At 35.9% G+C, this 20,953-nt stretch overlaps 1 protein-coding gene across 1 annotated transcript in view; it reads left to right on the top strand.

Moving 5' to 3' along the window:
• Positions 1 to 3,506: 3,506 nt before the first annotated feature.
• SKIC3 (SKI3 subunit of superkiller complex) overlaps positions 3,507 to 20,953 on the top strand; it is a gene marked incomplete at both ends in the record, with an annotated part of 81,716 nt that continues 64,269 nt past the window's right edge. The window contains 8 exons of the mRNA XM_080694113.1: positions 3,507 to 3,596; positions 7,010 to 7,153; positions 8,371 to 8,462; positions 8,864 to 8,939; positions 9,462 to 9,602; positions 13,202 to 13,300; positions 13,414 to 13,522; positions 19,875 to 20,015. Of these exons, the coding sequence (XP_080550239.1) occupies positions 3,507 to 3,596; positions 7,010 to 7,153; positions 8,371 to 8,462; positions 8,864 to 8,939; positions 9,462 to 9,602; positions 13,202 to 13,300; positions 13,414 to 13,522; positions 19,875 to 20,015 (892 nt within the window). The remainder of the gene's footprint in view (positions 3,597 to 7,009; positions 7,154 to 8,370; positions 8,463 to 8,863; positions 8,940 to 9,461; positions 9,603 to 13,201; positions 13,301 to 13,413; positions 13,523 to 19,874; positions 20,016 to 20,953) is intronic.

Genomic DNA, 20,953 nt, shown 5'->3' with positions numbered 1-20,953 from the left:
GCTGGCTTCGAACCTGCGCCATCCTCCTGTCTCCGCCTCCCAAGCGCGGGGATTACAAGGGTGCGCCACCACGCCCGGCCGTGGATCCGCCTTTGAAGTGTTGGAAATCCTTAGACTCTAGGGAACTATTCTAAATAAAGGAAATATTCCAAATAAAGGGAAATGAGGTTATAAGGAATTGTTTTAGGTAGTTTTTATTTCATCAAAGGAAATGGGTTTGAATGGTACCTTGTATGTGTTTAGGTCTAAATAAAGGTTTGTCTCAAAAGTTAGTGAATTTGTCTTCCTTTTTCTTCAAAAAAAAAGGAAGGAAGGAAGGAAGGAAAGTAGTAGCTTTCAGGGCTATAAAGGGGCAGAATATTTTGTCTTATTACATATTAATCTCCTGAAACTTACTTACATACATATATATGCATGCCTACATGCATGCACACAGACACACACACACAGACACACACACACACACACACACACACACACACATATGCTAGATGGAAAGACAGCCTTAGTGGTAGCATACTATGCTAAATGTTACATATGAAATGAAGAGAAATGGGAAAAATCAGGGATAACATTGCAGCATAAGGAACTGCAATTATGTGTGGAGACACATGGATGTGGAAGGATACTAAATCTTAGAGCTGGTTACCAGGAGAAAATGAAATTTAATTCTAGTGGTTTTCAAAAATAATCTATTTATAAGCTGAGCATGGTGAAGCATGCCTGTAATCCCAATACTTGGGATGGTGAGGCAAGAGGATTTCAAGTTTGAGGTCAGCTGGGCAACTTAGTGAGACCTTGTCTCAAAACAAAAAGAGCTAGGAGGTAGCTCCGTGGTGGAGCACACCTGGGTTTCATCTCCAGTACCATAAAACAACAACAGCAAAACCTACTTAGAAAGTTTTTAACGATTCCCAGTTTGTTGTTGTATTGAAGTACAGACTCATTTGACTTTGAAAATTTTAGACTCTATCTAATTTTCTCTTGTTCTCAACCTAATTTTCTCTTATTCTCTGGTGAGTCCCTTCTCTACCATTCAGCCTGGTTTTCTCATTGTTTCTTGCATTTGGCATACTCATTTTGTTTCTCTCCCATTGCTAATACAGTTGTCTTCTTATCTCCATTCTTTTTTTTTTTTTTTGGTGGTACTGGGGTTCCTGGAAGCCCTTCTACCTCCGGGCTACACTCCCAGACCTCTTTTTACATTTTATATTTGGAAACAGGGTCTCCTAAGCCAGCGCGCGCGGCTGGCTTCGAACCTGCGCGATCCTCCTGTCTCTGCCTCCCAAGCGCAGGGATTACAAGCGTGCGCCACCACGCCCGGCGTTATCTCCATTCTTAAATCCTGTCTTCTCTATCTAGTAGCCATTAACTGCCTTACATTAGACACCTTTTCTTCTCTGAATTCCTATTGCTCTTCTACTTATTCTTCGCTTAGCATTTGATCCCCTAATGATTCATAAATGTCAAATCTTTCTCTTGATGTAGATGATATTCTTTAGAGCAAGGACCTTCTTTTTTATTTCTTTTATGTCATGTGCAGCAAATAGCTTGGGGAATGCAGTAGTATTAATGTCAATTGCTTCTACCTTGTATGTATATGGTCCTATTTAAATACCGGGTGGTAGATGGTGATTTCCATCTTGGTAAAGTTGTGGTTTTTTATTTTGTTTGATCTTATTTTGAAACTGCTTTTTGTTTTTGTTTAACTTGGGTGTTTCTTGATTTTTTTATTTTTTACTTGAAAATCTCTTTTTATTTATTTAGATGAGTTGTCATGATCATTGATGTCCTCTTCTTTTTAGACTACAGGTATTTTACCAAAAGAAACTAGTTTGAGTAAATTTGTAAAGTTAGCATTGAAATTTGTTACTTATACTCATCAAGATTTGTAGACTATAAAGAAAGCCTTAAGTTTTTACCTGTAAATTAATATCAAGATAATTTCAGGTAAGTTAGTAGTTTCTCAGTTAAGAGCATATGCAATATGTTGCTTTAAATTATATCATTATTATGATGGCATAAAAATACTTTTCTGCCTATTTGGGAACTTTGGTTCTAGCTATAGAGAAATATTTTTTGTAGTATGTTTTTATTTTCTTTGAATACTAAGATTTTTTTAATTATTATTTTTAATTTTTGTGGTCCTGGAGATTGAATCCAGGGATATTCTATGTGTGACTATCCCTAACCCTTTTTATTTTGAAAAAAGGTCTAGTAGTTGCTGAGGGGTCTCAGTTTCTGAGGCTGGCCTTGAACCTTCAAGCCTTCTCTCAGCCTCCCAAGTACTGGGATTATAAGTGTGTGCCATCACGAGTGGCTGAATGCTAATTTTTTTTTAAATCATAAAGATTTTTTTTAACCTCTTATTTCACAAATTTCTTCAGTTTCATATGTGTACGTCACTTTCTTTGGATATAAATATTGTTAGTGAATTTTGATTCATTTTGCTGCCTTGAACATATATAATTCATACTTAATATTTACCCAACTTTGTTTTGCCTTTTTGATGAGATTAGAGATAAATGGAGTTGTTAATTTTTTTTCTGCATGGAATTGTTATTGAATTTGATTTATTGACTGGTAGGCCAAAATGAGTTAAAAAATATTAAGATAGACTAATTTCATTTAAAACTTAACCAAGAAATCTTTGTCTAGCAACTGGAATATCTTTTTATGGCTGAAATTATTGTACAATCTTTTACATATTCATTGTGCTTTCATGTGTAAACATTGCGTTTCTTTCTTTTTAGAGAAAGTAATCATACAGTAATCCTTACAGCAATGACTTAATATCCTGATTTATATTTTACAAAAACTAGCTTTAAAACAGAATGCTTTCTTAAACTCTCCGGTCAGAGTTACTGAAATTATTTGTGTTAGTGTTTACTCTATGTCTTGGTTCGCTCTCTTAGATCTTCCTTATAAAATTCTATTGAAATTAGTATGTATTTTGGGTCCTTGTCCATACGATCATCTGTGTTTTAGCCAAGTATATGGAGGGTGAATATAATTCAAATGCAACTCAATTTTAACATATATTTAATGATCATGGATAATTTGTCAGATAGTAGGTCCTGGGGATAAGGCAGCGAAAAAAGCCCACATCAGACAAAATTCCTGCCTGTGTGGCACTTATAATCTGGTGGAGTTGAGATGAAGATAATAAATAACTAAGAAGAATATATATTATATTAAATGTGTTAAGTGCTTTGAAGATAAAAATAAAAAGAAGGAAAAGGCTAAAGGAAATACAAGGTGGTTGAAAGTAGGAGATGGAAGGGTTAAAGTCTTAAACAGTGTATGGAGGCAAAACTTCACTGAGGAAGTGAGTGGTATATAAGTAAAAATCTGAAGGGAGAGGAAATAGGCTGTGCACAGAGCAGTGGGTGGAATGCTCCACATGGAAGGAATCACAGGTGTCTTTCTCAGATGGTTGGTGTGTTGGAATTCTTACAGTTAGGTAGATATTATTGTATATTTACCTGGGCTCTTTGCTCTGACAGATGTCCAGCAAAGAAGTAAAGACTGCTTTAAAAAGCGCAAGAGATGCAATTAGAAACAAAGAATATAAAGAAGCTCTGAAGCATTGCAAGGTAACTGATAATTTCTTTCACACCAAAATTATGTTACCCATGTATAAACATTATTGTAAGATGTGAATCATATACTGTCTAAATGCAGAAGTCCTTTTAGTATACCTATTAGAGTGGTTGAATGAATAACTTATTAGTGGACAGATTAAGCCACACTCAACTTTGCCTTTTTATTTATTGGTAAATTATCACAGCAAAGTTCTCAAAATGTGAATGTACCATAAAAATCTTTTGACGAGTGGTATGGCATGCTTCTACATCTTAAAGTTTTTCTTAGTATTTTTTATACTTTTATTAGTGAATTAAAGTTTCACATCATATTGTAGTTCATGGTACTAGTGACCTACATGCACATAGCCCTTATTCTCTAATCATATATTTATTTATTTATTTATTTTTGATGGTATTGGGGGTAGAACCCAGGGGCTTTCTACCTCCGGGCTATACTTCCAGACCTATTTTATATTTTATTTGGAAACAAGGGCCTCACTAAGTTGCTGAGAGCCTCACTAAGTAGCTGAGGCTGGCTTTGAACCTGTGCGATCCTCCTGTCTCAGCCTCCCCAGCACGGGAATTACAAACAATTTGGTTTGTGGATGAAAGAATCAGGATTCTAAAGCTTCTTTTTGCTGATGGGAATGTGTCTGTTAGAGGGAGAAATTGAATGTACAGGAGACAGAAGTGGTGGAGTAAAATCTTGGCAAGGTGAGAAGAGGATGGGATCTAGAGCTCAAAAGGAGGGCCTTGAATCCTTCTTCCGCCTTCATGGGAGAAGAGATAGGCATAGGTGCATACTGTGTTGTGGTCACAACAGATTTGGCCATGGGAAGAGAAGAGCATTTTCCTCTGATGGCTTCTAATATCTTGGTGAAGTATAAACTGATAGTAGAAGAGGACTTATGTAGGAAGTTGAGACAAAAGAAGATTTGAGGCAGTTGTTATTCAGTGATACAACAAACTTAACTAGTAAGAACTGGAAGGATTCCTAGTCCCTAATAGGTGTCCATTTAAAGTTTTCTGTCATTGAAACCAGTGGACTCAGCTGTGGTTTTTTCCCTTTATATTCAGCTTCTCAAATTTGGAGATGGGAATGGGGGTTCAGCTGTGGATGTATAGAAAGACAAAGGGAGCAAAGGAATTGAGGATTTGATGCAAAGAGTGATGGCAGGGAAGGGCCATGGGATCTAAACTGGCTAAGGAGGGATGGGAAACACGAAGTGGGGTGATAGGTAGCAGAAAAGGGGGATGGGGTAAAACAATTGGAGATATCAGAGGTTAAAAATTTTTTACCAGGAGACCATTATAGTAACTGAAGGAGAAGTATAGAAGAGATGAACAGTAGCATGCTAGAAATCCAAATTTTGGATGGATAAGCACTGCAGAGGTTGAGTATGTGAGAGGCTGCAGTATGTGTTGGGACAGCAACATGAATGTTAGAATGAATAAAGGAATTGAGGCAGAGGAAGATGGAAGATTTTCACTGAAAGAAAGAGGGGTCCTAGGTAGAGGGAAGCAACAAGGTGTTTTGAGCTTCAAAGGTAATAGTGTTTGGAAGGAGGGAGGAGCAGAAGAGGAATGTTGGTGCTTGTGTGAGCAAGGAGAACCCCTTCCTTATTCTGGCCCTGTGGTAGGGGGTATATGAGAGAAATCGGCAGCAGTATGTGAGATCTTTAAGGGAACAGCCAAGTTGCAGTCCAGAAAGAACTTGGTATAGTTAAAAGAAAGGTTGAAAATAGGAAGGGAACTTGGCTGATCAGATTGGGAATTTCAAATGGCACAGTGCAGGATCTGGGAGAGTGATGGGGAGAGAATTGGGCAATTCTCTCAGGGATATGAGGCCATGGTAGTACTAACCCTGATATAGAAGAAGGCAGCTATGCTATTCAAACTGGAGTAGAGGGGAGGGAGACTGATGGGAGGGAGATGGACTGCTTTCTTCAGCAGCAGGCTTATCTAACTGATAAGACCCAAATGAATCTGTATTATTACATACATCAGCACCATAGCAGTCTTTTTGTAGATTTTGCGCAAAATTCAGATAGGAATTCCACCAAATAGTTCCTAATTTATATTGAAGACACTCAAATAGAAAACAAATGGAGAACAAATCAGTGGCATCTGATGACTTATCTGTAGTAACCCAGAATGTTGAGCGAAACTAAGTGAATTTTTAATTAAGAAATATTGCCCATAGTGTATTTGTCATGGTGTTGTCTGTTTTATCACCTTGTCTGCCTGTGGGGGATTTATGACATAGTATAAGCATCCCTCTAGGGAGGCCTTCTCCAGTTTATACAGATGGAGTTAGGTATTTTTTCTCTTTTGTTCTCTTAGAATCTCATACCTGGTTTCACCACTTTGTCATAATTATTTTTTTAAAAATCTGCTTCAGATTCTGAAAACCTGGTCATTCATCAAATGGTCAGTATTTGCCTACTGCTGATCGACTATGGCATTTGTCATTTGTTCAGAAATTATATGCCAGTCATCATTCTTGGTATTGGGAACATGAGCGTTAACAAGGCCCCAGTGTTCAGACTTCACTTTGGTAGTTACCTCATTGTTTCTTAGGAGGTGTCATTATTGGATAAAATAGAACTTGTGCAGTACATAGGCTGGTATAGGACTGCTGGAAGCATTATGTGGATGCACCTGAGCCTAACAGTTTGACTCGTTCAACTCATGGAAATGTTCTTATTTTCTCTAGAATATGAAAAACCTTAAAGGACTAATTTCATTTTAGCTACCAGTTTTGTTTTTCTTTCCCTAGAACATAGTTTCTGCTTCAACCTATTAATCTCAGCAAGTAGTTATTATTTTTGACAGCAGTGTCTCTACATATAATTTTTTGTTCCAGATGGCAGGTGTTATTTAAACATCCATCATCACTATTTATTTTGAACATACTTGGTATAGTCACAATGGGAGGAATTTACTTCCTTGTCTATAAATTCCACAAACAATCCATCTGTCTAGTATAAGAAAACATTATCATGGTAAAGACAAGTATTACAGTTGGATGAAGTGAAATTGGATGGAGAACAGTTTTGTGAGTTGCTCCTGGTGTAGCAGTGTGGAGGCAGGAAGGATAACTGAGTAGTTAGTATGTTTTTTATACTAAAGCAAGAGGGGGCATTTGATGGAGGCTTCAGGATCTCTTGAGCAGCTTAAAAAAAATATGTATATCTCATATATATATATATACCTCATATTCCAAACTTCTTATAGTCACTGACACAGTCTAATTCTCTCTCTTGAGGAGACTAAAACCAGCAAGGGTAAGTAGCATTCTGAAGGTCACCCTGTTAGTGGTAGAACAAAGTTTCCTGACTCTTAATAGACCCTTATTTTGTTGTTGTTTGTTTGGTAGTTTCTAACATTTAATGACTTGCTCTTGATTTTTTTTTTATCAGACAGTGTTAAAGCAAGAGAAAAATAACTATAATGCCTGGGTTTTTATTGGTGTTGCTGCAGCAGAGCTAGAACAACCAGATCAGGCACAGGGTGCTTATAAGAAAGCTGCTGAACTAGAGCCAAACCAACTACTAGCTTGGCAGGTATGTAGACACTTTTTTCCCCCTATAATATGGGAAAGGATAGTTTTACATTTTTCAAAATATATTTAACAGTGTTAAGCATTTAACCCTCCATTTGCCCTATGTAACAACAACAAAAAAATTATTGGTCTTCTATACCTAAAAGTTAGTTAAAAAAAAGTTATGCCAAAGATATTTGTTTATCACTATTTATCATCCTTCTCAAATAAGTTTATGTAAATATCCAACATAATTATATACATAATCTAAAAGACTTACTGAGAATATTCTTTATGCTTACCTCAGGGAGAAATGGATATTCATCTCTTTTCTAAAAATATATAAAATTGATTAATTTTTAGTTTTGAATATAAGTTTAATTCATTTTTTCTTAGTCACTTCAATGTTTTTTACTTGAATTCTTCAACTATTTTATACTTAATAAATTAATTTGTTTCATGTGTTACTTACATCTTTGAAATAGTAATTAATAGAAAGTAGTAGACTCTGGCTAGTGTGAACCTGTTTGTATCAGGTTCACACGAATAAGAACTTGAGGGAGGGTATCTGGTACACACTTAGAGAAATGGGTGCCTTTATAATGTATCAATTGGTTGAGGATATCTGGTCTTTATTTGAAGCAAAAATAATTTTTACAAAGTACTTGGATTCTTTTGCTTGATATATCAAAAAGTGTACAAAATAGATCTCAAAATCTCATCCCATGTGAATGTGTGTACATGCACACACACACAAACACACACATACAGTGGTAACTATGTAGAGGTAAAGGGTACAATGCTAGCTTAACTGTAGTGCTCATTTCACAGTGTATGCATATATCAAAACCTTAAGGTGTATATCTTAAATATGTGGTTTTATATATCAATGATATCTTAGAAAAACTATTTAAAACATGCTGAATTTTTTTTTAACAAGAAGCGTTATGTGGTAAATGTGAAATGCTTCAGATGCATTTTTAGAACTAAAGAAAATGGCATAATGAACCCCTTGATGCCCATCACTCAGATTTGACAAAAACCTACTCATGGCCAATATTTTTTATCTATACTTTATCCTATTACCTCTGATTATTTGAAGGCAAATATCTCACATTAGTCCATCTGTAAACTATAAGTTTTAGTATAAATAATCTTTGGAGATTATTACTTAGCAAAATTAATGAATGACTATCAGACCTTTTGGTAAGAATAAATAATTACAACTTCTTATTTTAGGGGTTAGCAAGCTTGTATGAGAAGGGTAATCATGTAAATGCTAAGGATGACTTACCAAGTGTTTACCAAAAGCTCCTGGATCTCTATGAAAGGTAATGAGTACATAAGTAAAGCCTGATTTCTTAATAAGCATGATTAGATTAGACTGATTAAACTTTTATAGAAGTACTTCAACTTTTACTGGGAATTGGGAAGAATTTTTTCTTTCAAATGTTTGTCACAGAATCTCATGCTTTTGAAATATAATCACTCCTAGTAAGGAATGACTAATTTTGGAATTTCCATATTATTTTTAGTAATATAATGAAAGGTAATATTTCTCATACATTTTTAATAAAGGGCTCATTTATACAAAATTTTTCTGTGGTACAAAAGAAAATGTTTTCTAATTTAAAATAGTACCTGATAATATCATTGCGATATTTTAACTTTTAGTGTCTTAAGTTTTTGGTTGTTTTCATTATGAAGTTAATTTTTTTTTTTTTTACTCCAGTGTTGACAAACAGAAGTGGTGTGATGTCTGTAAGAAACTTGTGGATCTGTATTACCAGGAAAAGAAACACCTAGAGGTTGGTTAATGATTTCCTAGGGTCCTAGACTTCATTTAATAAAACGAGTTTTAGGAAAAAGCTATCATTTAGCTTAAATAAGAATGAAAATTATTATGTATCAGTTGTGATCTAAAAATAATTTAAGAGATAAAGTGGTTTGAAATTAAGTTTAAGGTACCAAAAACTTCTAAAACCATGGAAGGGTATAAATTTAATAAGTAAAAATATCATCTGTAGAATTTAGTTACCGTTTGTGGTGTCTCTATAGTTTGTGGTATCTGTTAAGTAATGGAGATTGGGGAATGTTGTCCTAGGTCCTGGATCTGCTCTGGTATCTCAGTCATATTTTTGATAGAAGGGCTCTGTGAATTTTCCCAATCAACTTGTTTTTTTATGGAGTTTGTAATGGGTTCTGCTCTTAACGCTATTTTTATGTATTAGTGGACAAAATATTTTTATTTTCAGATTTTACAGTTTTTATTGGAATTTACATTTTTAAATTCAATATAAAATAACCTCCCTGAATTTCTTTTTCAATAGGTAGCTCGAACATGGCACAAGCTGATAAAGACACGGCAGGAAGAAGGTGCAGACAATCAAGAGCTTCATCAGCTATGGAGGAAACTGACTCAGTTACTGGCTGAGAGCACTGAGGATCAGAATAATGAAACCCAGCAACTGGTATTAACTCATTTATTCCTTATAGTTTGTATTATGAAAATCGGTCATTGAAGTGAGTTTAGAAAAAGAAAATGGAAACAATGAAATAATATATGGCAGTATATTATTGGGAGGCAGAGACAGGAGGATCGCACTGGTTCGAAGCCAGCCTTGCTGGCTTAAGAGACCCTATTTCCAAAAATATATATACAATAGGTCTGGGAGTGTAGCCCGGAGGAAGAAGGGTTTCCAGGAACCCTGGTACCACCAAAAAAAAAAAAAGAGAGAGAGAAAAAAGAAAAAAAATACTGTAATTTCTAAAAAATACTGTACTTTGATGGTATGCTTCTTTATACTTAAGAACTAAAAATACTAAACTACTCTGAGGCTTAACAACTAAAGTATTTGGAATATTTACTTTTGCTAGTTAAAGCATTTATACCTAGATAATGCTTCTTTTTAGTGTGAAAATTTTCAACTATTTGAAAGGATTTTTTTTTTTTTTTTTTGCAGTACTGGGGATGGAACCCAGAGGCATTCTACCTCCGAGTTACACCCCCAGCCCTATATTTTTAATTCTTTATTTTGAAACAGGGTCTTACTGAGTTGTAAACAGCCTCACTAAGTAGCTGAGGCTGTCTGCGAACTGCCATCCTCCTGTCTTGGCCTCCCAAATGCTGGAATTACAAGTGTACACCACTATGCCTGGCTCTGAAAAGAATTTTACATTTTTATTTGGAAACAGGGTCTCCTAAGCCAGCACGCGCAGCAGGCTTCGAACCTGCGCGATCCTCCTGTTTCTGCCTCCCAAGCGCGGGGATTACAAGCGTGCGCCACCACGCCCAGCTGAAAAGAATTTTAAAGACTGTACAAATATTGGTTTTTCAACCACAATTAGAAAATATCCATATCCTACTTTTTATTTATAAATTTAAAAGTCAATTTAATTTCTTCTTATAATAAATAGCTATTTAATGTACATTTGTTAAATAAAATGGAGTTCTTGGACCTTAACAGTTAAGAGCTCTGTATAGGATGGAAAGTTCATTTCTTTGTTATGTTTGTTTATTTGTTCACTCATTAATTTGTTCCTTTATTCAGAAATTATTTATTGAGAATGTACTATATGCCAGGCAGTGTCCTAAGAGCTGAGGATAAAAATGCAAGGATAAGATTATTCTGTGTTATTGTGATGCATTAGTCACATCTCCATTGCTCGGATTCAATACCTGAGAAAATCAAATCAGAGGTTTCATTACCTGGTTAGCTGGCTGCATTGCTTTGGGCCTGTGGCAGGGCTGAGCATCGTGGCAGGGAGCATGTGGTAGACAAGGTTGCTCACCTCGTGATGGCTGGTGGCAAAGAGAAGGAGAGGAAGGGCCAGGGTTCTGACACACCCTTCATGGGCATATCCAGTGACCTCTTTCTACTAGGCTCCGCGTTATAAGTTTTCTTCTACCTCCCCAAAGTGCCATAGGTTGACTCATGGCTTTTGGGGGACATTAAGATTCAAACCATAATGTGATTCTAGTGCTCTAATATCGTCCCCTAAGACTCTGACCCGCAGGGGCTTAGAGAACGACACAGACACCTCTTCAGTTGAAATATGAATTCTTCTTTAATGGATCCTTAATATGTCTCAATAATATGTCTCTTCTTCCTTAATAATGCGTTCAGCAAGCACAATATATATCAGCATCATAATCCCTCCCTCTATTCCCTACCAACCCCAAGCTTTCCACAGCTAGGGCATGCATATTTCTGACTCTCTCATAGGCAGGCTGGTGATAGCATGAGGCTTTGCATCACTGATCATTCTGCAGGCACGTAGCATGGCACACTGCGCATGCTCAAGGAGACGTCCATCTTGTGAGTCTCATGACTTGGCTGCAAGCCTAGGCACCATCTTGAATCCACGCTGGCAACAAGCCTGGGTGCCATCTCGGTCCAGCCGAGTGGGCCCCGACACTCTAACTGCTTAGATGCAATTGCAGAAGAAACTGAGTAGTGACAAAATTAGGTAGCTTACCAACTTCTTTTAAGTCATATCCTTATAATATAGCCTCGTTATTTTTCCTAAAATCATATAGTGTACCAGAATATCAAACACATATCAAAATAAGTAAAATGTCTTTTTGATTTTTCTATACTATAATCTTCTATGAAAGATAAATTATATATATATATTTATATGTATATATATCTATATATGTATATAGTTTTGTTGTTGTTGTTTGTTTTCAAGATACAGGTCTCACTATGTTGACCAGGTTATCCTTGAACTCTTGGGATCAGTGACCTTATTGCCTTAGCTTCCTAAGTAGCTAGAACTATAGCGTTTCTTCTTTTGTTTCTATGGTGCTGGATATACACCTCCAGCCCCAATTATAGTTTTTTATTAGCACGTATTAGTTGTACGTATTGATGGAATTGAATGTTCTATTTTCATACATGCATATAGTATACATTGATCATACCAACCATCATTCTTTCACCCTCCCTTTCTCCCCAGCCTCTAGTAATACATTTTTAAGAATTGCCTTCTAGTTATTAGAATAAAAAGGTTTAGGGGGTTATTTTCACCTTGAGTAATGAGTGTTAAGAAAAAAATATGTCACTTAGTTTCTACTTGAAATAATTTCAATTACTGTTTTTTAAAAATCCAATATGTTAGGCTTCCTTTATAGAAGATCACCACCTTTAACAGAGCAGTGAAATTTTACTTACTTATGAAGACTTTATATTGTATTTGCCAACAAAATTTTTGAGGTAGTGAACTATATTAATGGTTTTCTAAATTAAGTTGTGAATATTCATGAAAAAAGTAGAACTTACTTAGCCAAATTAATGGTACAGAGTACTTTCAAGAGCTTGCTTTGAGTTCTAGTACTGCTATTCTTACACAGAAAAACCTCTTTTAGGTTTTTCTTCAAAATCAGTTAATATTGTATAGAAAAAAATGTTTTTATTTTACCCAAAGTATAACTTCATAAACAATTTTTTTTTTCTGGCGATACTAGGGATGGAACTCAGGGGCATTCTACCTCCAGGCTACACCCTTAGCCCTATTTTTTATTCTTTATTTTGAACCAGGGTCTCACTGAGTTGCAAAGGGCCTCACTAAGTAGCTGAGTCTGTCCACGAACCACGTTCCTCCTGTCTCAGCCTCCCAAATGTTGGCATTACAAGCGTGAGCCACCATACCTGGCTCCATAAACAATTTTTTTTAAGGTTTGAAGGTTTGCTACTACTGGAAATGTTCCAAAAAATGTGGTAGTGATTTCAGAAGAGGTGATTTAAAAATGATGTGACCAGTAGCAGCTATACTATCATATATGACTGTGTTCTGGTCGACTGTTTTGTAGGAAACAGCAAAGAATGGAAAAATATTTTATTAAATTAATGTTGTTGATTTATAGTTATCACTTATTTGTTCAGGGTAGTCTACTGGCCAGTGGAGTTAGAATACATTTATTTTTCCTATTGAAATTTTCAGAGCCAGACAATAAAATATACTTGCAGCTAGTTGAAGTTGTAGTTTGTATAAGGGAGTCTTATATATTTTAACTCTTTATCACCGGTGTCCTTTGTTTCATGAATAGCTCTTTTGTTTGTTTCAGCTTTTCACTGCATTTGAGAAAGCACTGGACTTATCAGATATGATTCCTAGTGAAGATCACCAAATTCTTTATAGGCATTTCATTCAGTGTTTATCCAAAGTAAGTAGACTTTTTGTATTTCAAAAGTGAGTTTTATATGTTTCTAATACAGGAAAGTGTTCAGAAATAAATTTTACTACTATTGGAATTTATTTTGTTTTTATATTTTCAAGTTTCCTCATGAAACTGCTAGGTTGAAGAAGGCCTGTGAAGGAATGATAAACATCTATCCCGCCCTAGAATATCCACTGGAAATGCTTTGTTTGCATTTAATTGAATCAGGTAATTTCTTCTTCAATATATTGTGTATTCTACAGGTGTATGCTTTTTGTGGGAGTGATGTTGCTATCAATCGAAAAATGTTCTAGCATTTACCATGTGTAAAATACCACGTTAGTATTTCTGCACATAAATAGAAATATAGGACATAGTTTTTTTTTTTCACACAGAGGCTGATCAGTATAGGAAAGTGTAGGGATACAGAGTTAGTAGTTTTTTTTTTTTTTTTATGGCACTGGGGTTCCTGGAAACCCTTCTACCTCCAGGCTACACTCCTAGACCTATTTTACACTTTTTATTTGGAGACAGGGTCTCTTAAGCCAGCGCGGGTGGCTTCGAACCTGCGCGATCCTCCTGTCTCCACCTCCCAAGCACGGGGATTACAAGCGTGCACCACCACGCCTTGCATCAATGTAGTCTTTTTGATGGTGGGAGTTGAGGGATGTCTTGAATTTTCCATTGATATATATTAGATAAACAGTAAGGGTTGAAAAGTGCTCCAGGTGGTATGAGCAGAGCTGAGGAGCGAGGTGCATTTTATTTTAGGAATAGTAGAATATGTTTTGGAATAACTAAAATATATTTTGGCTGAATAGCTTGGATTCAGTTACATAGGGCTGTGAATGTCAGGGAAGGAATTTTGGGGAAGATTAACCTTCCCAGTGTGGATGTTATGTCATAGTGTCACAAGTACATTTTTATGAAAAATGTTACGAAGTAATGAAGTTTGTGAATGGTCTACATTTTTAATAAAAATGCGATTGAAGTTGGGCGGTGTGTGTCTGTGTAGACTTTGTTCCTTTTCATCTTTATGTACTTTCCTTGGGGGAGGAGAGAAGTGATGGCAGCAAGCTTGTTGGGAGTTAGCAAGCCTGTGGTTGTGGATGCCATGTGTTCCAGGCTGGTATCTAGGAAGGTTACCAGACACACAGAGTCATTCATGTATAAAGCATCCCCATAAGTGTGCTCTTGGCCTTCTTGGTTTTTCAAACCAGCCTTTGTCCTTTTTATCAGTGTCTGTGTTGAATAGATAATTAAAAAAATGTGAACATCACTCCTGTTCATATTTTTATTCATCTGGTTGTTTGCAGATAAGAGATCAATATTAAGCTAAATAAAAAAAATCATTCTTGAAGAGGGCTTGGGGGGGAATGAGTGTTTTTCAGAATTGAAAGAAAAGGAGGTCTGTATCATGGCAAAGAGCAGTGAATACATATTTACACATATGGTAAAACCAAGGAAGAGAACTGTTGGTTGTAAGAATTTGTGGAATTAATAGTTCAGGTGTAGTGCTTTTTTTTTTTTTTTTTTTTTGGTGGTATTAGGGTTCCTGGAAACCCTTCTCCATTCCGGGTTACACTCCCAGACCTATTTTATATTTTTATTTGGAAACAGAGTCTCTTAAACCAGTGTGGCTGGCTTTGAACCTGTGCGATCCTCCAAGCGCAGGGATTACAAGCGTGCGCCACCACGCCTGGCAGGTGTAGTGCATTCTAAGATAAAGCACTCTTATGCAGGTGAAAATTTAATAGTTAATGATTTCTTTTTTTTTTATTGCTCTTCTTAACCAAGCTTTCAGAATTCCTCTGAAAATTAAAAACTTTTGAAAAATCTCCAAGGTCTCTAAAAGCTGGCTCTTCGTCCCGCAGAGTTCTTCCCTATCTGTAGAATTTGTTGCCTTCACAGCAGTTAATCACTGGGTTCTCTTCCACTGAGGACAAATATCTTTCATTTTCCTTTGTCTTATTTTGCATGTTGAGACTTGAAGATTGATTTTCAAAATGACTCAGTTTGTAAAGCTTCATGTAATATGTGGTGAATAGCTTTCATAGTTGTCATCTGTTGAAATGTTTTTTATGCTAAACGACTTTTTTGATTTATTTGGCTTTGTTGATAAAATGGGGGAGGATAAGAAATCTTGGTTCTTCAAATTCAAGTGGAAAAGAGCTGTAAGATGTTTTTTGTTCTAGAAATATTAGAAAATCCAAATGAAAATAAATGAATGCCATCAATTTTTAAATGTCTTTTTTTCAAACTAGTTTTTTTTTTTTAAAGAAAAATTCTCTTGTAATGATTAGCTTCTTTGGTATATCAGAAGTGAATCAGTTATTTTTAAATTTTATTTATTTGTAGTACTGGAGATTGTAGTACTTGGGGCATTCTACCACTGAGCTACATTCCCAGCCCTATTTTCTTTTTCATTTATTTTCTTTTTATTTTATTTTTTGGTGGTACTGGGTTCCTGGAAGCCCTACTACCTCCGGGCTACACTCCCAGACCTATTTTTTATATTTTTTATTTATTTGGAAACAGGGTCTCTTAAGCCAGCGAGGCTGACTATGAACCTGTGCGATCCTCCTGTCTCTGCCTCCCAAGCGTGGGGATTACAAGCGTGTGCCACCACGCCCAGCTTCTTTTTTATTTTGAAACAAGATCTTACTAAGTTGTTGAGGGCTTCACTAAGTTGCCGAGACTGGCCATGAACTTGTTATTCTCCTGTCTCAGCCTCTCAAGTACTAGGACTACAAGTGTGGTCCATAATGACGGGTTCATTTATTTATTTTATTTATTTTTTATTATTTATTTATTTATTTATTTATTTGTACTGGGGTGGAAGCCAGGGGCCTTCTACCTTTGGGCTATACTCCCAAACCTATTTTTATATTTTATTTGGAAACAGGGTCTCACTAAGTTGCTGAGAACTGCACTAAGTAGCTGAGGCTGGCTTCGAACCTCCGTGATCCTCCTGTCTTAGCCTCCCAAGCACGGGAATTACAAGCGTGCACAGCTCTGTTTATTTATTTTTGAACTCACTTGTAGTAAACTTTAGAAAATAGAATTCCATAGGTATGACTTTTAACATTCGACCCTTCATAAAACCCATTGTCTACCTTTGGGTTTTAGAATTTATGAGCCTTAAGTCTGGCTTGCCTTTTCAAAAAGTAAAAAATAATACTGGTAAACCTGTTTTAAAGTCATTTAATTTGAAAGCTTAAAATTCCTTAAATGTTAAGAGAGCAAATAAGTTAAATAAATGATCTTCTATTTAAAAGTAATGACGTCTTTTCTTTTTATTCTTTGTAAAGATATTTATTTAACTAGTATTCTTAACAAGAATGAGTATGGAGAAGGGAAAGATGGAGAGTTGAAGCTGGAATATTCCTCATGTCTTTACACAGGAACATGAGTGTTATTATTATTGTTTCCAGTTTGGGGGAAAACGGTAGATAATTTCTCTTAGTGACACTTGATCATATGTAGAGAATATGTTACCCAGAGCTCAACATGAACATAGTTTCCCCAAGTCTTGACTCAGTTTTATAATTGTGCTACCAGGCATTAGGAAAGAGAATATGTTAGAAAGGTTTACCCTGTTTTAGAAGTTGCTTCTGTTCACCTCAGCCTTTTGGGAACTACCTACTCAAATTTTGTTACCTATGTAGTTTTGGGTACCCTAAATATGGATGATCATTGCAGAGGTACATGATCTGCTTTTTATTTATTTATTTATTTATTTATTTATTTATTTATTTATTTTTATCCCTGGTGTATTTTCTGTAATAAAGGCAGCTTATATTGCCAAGGCAGTTTGTCTTTCTATTTCTATGGAGTAAGAGTTTTGACTCGGATGGGTAGAAGTCAGAGGTAAAATTTTAATAGCTATTTTATTTTTTTAGGGTGATAAAGGCTTTTACTCTTCTTTAGTAATTCTGAGCCATTACATATTAACAAACTAAGGCTTTTGAACATCAATGCATGATATATTTTAATTTTTTATTTATTATTATTATTTTTTTGGTGGTACTGGGGGTGGAACCCAGAGGCTTTCTATCTCTGGGCTACACTCCCAGACCTTTTTTATATTTTTTATTTAGAAACAGGGTCTCACTAAGTTGCTGAGAGCCTCACTAAGCAGCTGAGGCTGGCTTTGAACCCGTGCAATCCTCCTGTCTCAGCCTCCCAGGCGCGGGGATTACAAGCGTGTGCCACCACGCCCGGTTGCATGATATATTTTTAAAGGATTATTATATTTAATGAATACTTACCATATATAAGATACCATGCTGGCAATTATTCTTTTTACTTTATTATTTAGTTACAGAACAACAAATAAGACTATTAGCAAATTCTATAGACTGGTGGTTCTTAAAATATGGCTTTGGACCAGAAGCATCAGCAGGATCTGAGGACTTGTTAGAAGTGCACATTTTTAAGTTTTACACCAGACTTACTGAATTAGCAACTTTAGGAGTTGGGCTCAGCACACTGTATTTTTTGGGGGGGGAGGCAGTACTGGAGTTGGACCCAGAGGCATTCTACCTCTAATCTATGCTCCAGACCTATTTATTTATTTATTTTTTTGGTGGTACTGAGGGTGGAACCCAGGGGCTTTTCTATCTCCGGGCTATACTCCCAGATCTATTTCATACTTTATTTGGACACAGGGTCTCACTAAGTTGCTGAGAACCTCACTAAGTAGCTGAGGCTGGCTTTGAACCTGTGCATTCCTCCTGTCTCAGCCTCCCAAGCCCTGGGATTACAAGCATGCCCCACCACGCCCAGCCCAGCCCAGCCCAGCCCTATTTTTTATTCTTTATTTTGAAACAGGGTCTCACTGCGTTGCATAGGGTCTCACTAAGTAGCTGAGGCTGTCTGTGTACCCGGATCCTCCTGTCTCAGCCTCCTAAGTACTGAGATTACAGGCGTACGCCACCACGCCTGGCTAGCACACTGTATTTTAACAACTCTTTTAGGTGATGCTGATGCCTACTATACACAGTGTCTAGTATAGACACAACCACTGGATAGAAAGGAAAAAGCCACTGCTTTGCTTAGGAGGATATAGTGGGTATGGGGCTAGGCATATCTATTACTAGATTTCATGTTTATGAAAGCAAAAGTGAGAACATAAAGATAGAAAGAAGCCAGGCATGGTGGTGCATGCTTGTAATCCCAGCATTTGGGAGGCTAAGACAGGAGGATATCGCAGGTTCAAAGCCAGCCTCAGCTACTTAGTGAGGATCTTTGCAACTCAGTGAGACCCTATTTCAAAATAAAGAAAAAAAGGTGGGGGGCTTGGGAGTGTTACTCGGAGATAGAATGCCCCTGGGGTTCCATCTCCAGTACTGCCAAAAAAAAAAGAAAAGAAAAAAGAAAAAAAGACATGTCTGGAATTATACTAGTAGTAGGCTAGTATCTTTTTTTCTTGCTTACTAATCAAAATAATATTTCCTCTAATTTTTTCTCATATTTTGCCAAACAGTACTACAATTTTAATTCTTTAGACATTATGAATTCTTTTATTTTTGGGTGCTAATTTGTCTTTCTAAATCATCATATAATATCACTTATAGATTATGCATTATTGTGTATCTTGATTTGAAAACTGAAATATATAATCTAAATGGTATAAAAAGCATTTTTCTTTGACCTCTGTGACCAAAAACAGTGGTTCTCTACATATGGTTTACACCGATATTAAAATATCAGGTCAGTTTTTATCATATAAATTGATTTTATTTGTTCCTCATATTTATTGCTTATTTACTTTTTGAGAGCTGTCCTATGTCAGAACATCTTACGAAAGTGGTAAATTCTGTTTACCATTAATTCTAAAAGCAGAACTAACTAACTTCCTTTTTTCCTTCCATTGTACACGTTTTTCTGGAAATGTCAGTCCTAGTGATTGAGGTTGGGAAAAAAAAAGAAATATAACAAAATATGTAATGTTTTCAAAATGAAACTATTTTTTCAAAATTAAAGAATAAATGTAGGCATTGGATAATTATCACATAAGCTTAATTGTTATGTAGAAGAAAGATAGTTTTAGAAAATTGAGGAGATGTACTGTTGAACTTGTCACTCAAGATGTGACTTAAGTCTGTTCAGTATCCAGATGAGTATCTTTTGATCCTGGGATGCTGAAAAAATCCACTCGATCTGGTCACCATGTATATAGCCATGCATTGTTGCCCACAGAGAGAGACTGATGAAGATTCCTCTTCACTCAACAACTAATATTGTTATTGCTGACTAGGAAAGAAAGACTGTAGGCCGTGTCACTTATCTGACTGGCAAGTAACAATAGTTTTCTTGTTTGAAACCCTATAGTAAGACTTCAGATTCAGTATCTATGGGTAAAGTTGTTTCTACTTTCAGTGTTAAAGATGAAAAAGCACAATACTCTTTATGAAATACTAATTTTTTGTGTGTGTTTATTGGTTTAAGTTTTAAATTCTTGGAATCAGGATATGGTAAAGGATGTATAAGATAGCTTTAGAGATTCTAGTATATATGTTTTGGCTCATAGAAACTAAGTATATATATGCTAATAATGGTTCATTTTTAATTCCAGGAAGTCTTACTGATGAAGGACAACAATATTGTTGTAAACTAGTGGAAATGAATTCAAAAAGTGGTCCAGGTCTCATTGGCTTAGGCATTAAAGCATTACAAGACAAAAAATATGAAGATGCTATTAGGAATCTAACAGAAGGTAAATGTAAAATGTATAGCATGTAACATGAAGTGTAATTACTATTCAGTCAGTAGGCATTAATCTTGGGCTTTCTTTAAAAAATATATCTAAGATAGGAGGGGAAAATATACCTATATATCCTGGAGTCTTCTTAGGTTTGAGTTATAACTCTTATACCCATTAATTTCAAGACTTTGGGAAAGTTAATTAAACTTTTGGCTTCTCAGTGTTTTCATTGTAAAATACCTTTAAGAAGGCTTTAACTTAGACTATCAGGTATGATATTTCTGGACGAACCTGTATTCAAGCCACAGTCTAACTGACAAATACAAGCCAGGCAAGTGGGTGAAAGAGAGATTTTTTTTTTTTTTTTTTTTTTTTTTTTTGTGGTGGTGCTGGAGATTGAACACAGGGGCATTCTACCTTCCAGTTATACCCCTAGCCCTATTTTTATTCTTTATTTGAAACAGAGTCTCTTTGAGTTGCGAAGGGCCTCACTAAGTAGCTGAGGCTGTCCGAAAACCATGATCCTCCTGTCTCAACCTCCCAAATGCTAGGATTATAAGTGTGTGCCACCACATCTAGTTCGGAGGGATATTTTAACCTTAGAGATGAATCTATACTATAATATGAAGAGGAAAGTGGTTGTTTAGGAAACTCCAGGTCGCCAGCAAGATTTGAGAATGAAGGATGGGTCTAGGAAGGGGCAGGAAATTATATTGAAGAGGGACCTTGCAAACCTCCTTTAAGAGTTTGCACATTATCCTAAGGCCAGCAATGTATAATGAAAGGCTTTAGGAGAGAATTTTATTACCTCATATTTTTAGGTAGTTTGCCTGTAAATACAGAATGCATTGTAGTAAATATCAGGCACATGCAGTGCTCAGGGATGAAGGTGGTGGAGATCTGATCTGAAATGGTGGTGTCAGAAATGAAAGATAAATGAATGTACAGAA

The sequence above is a fragment of the Muscardinus avellanarius genome (genome assembly GCF_963383645.1).
Source record: "Muscardinus avellanarius genome assembly, chromosome: 1".
Taxonomy (NCBI): domain Eukaryota; kingdom Metazoa; phylum Chordata; class Mammalia; order Rodentia; family Gliridae; genus Muscardinus; species Muscardinus avellanarius.
The sequence above is the reverse complement of the archived record's forward strand: the minus strand, read 5'-3'. Positions and strand labels throughout refer to the sequence as shown.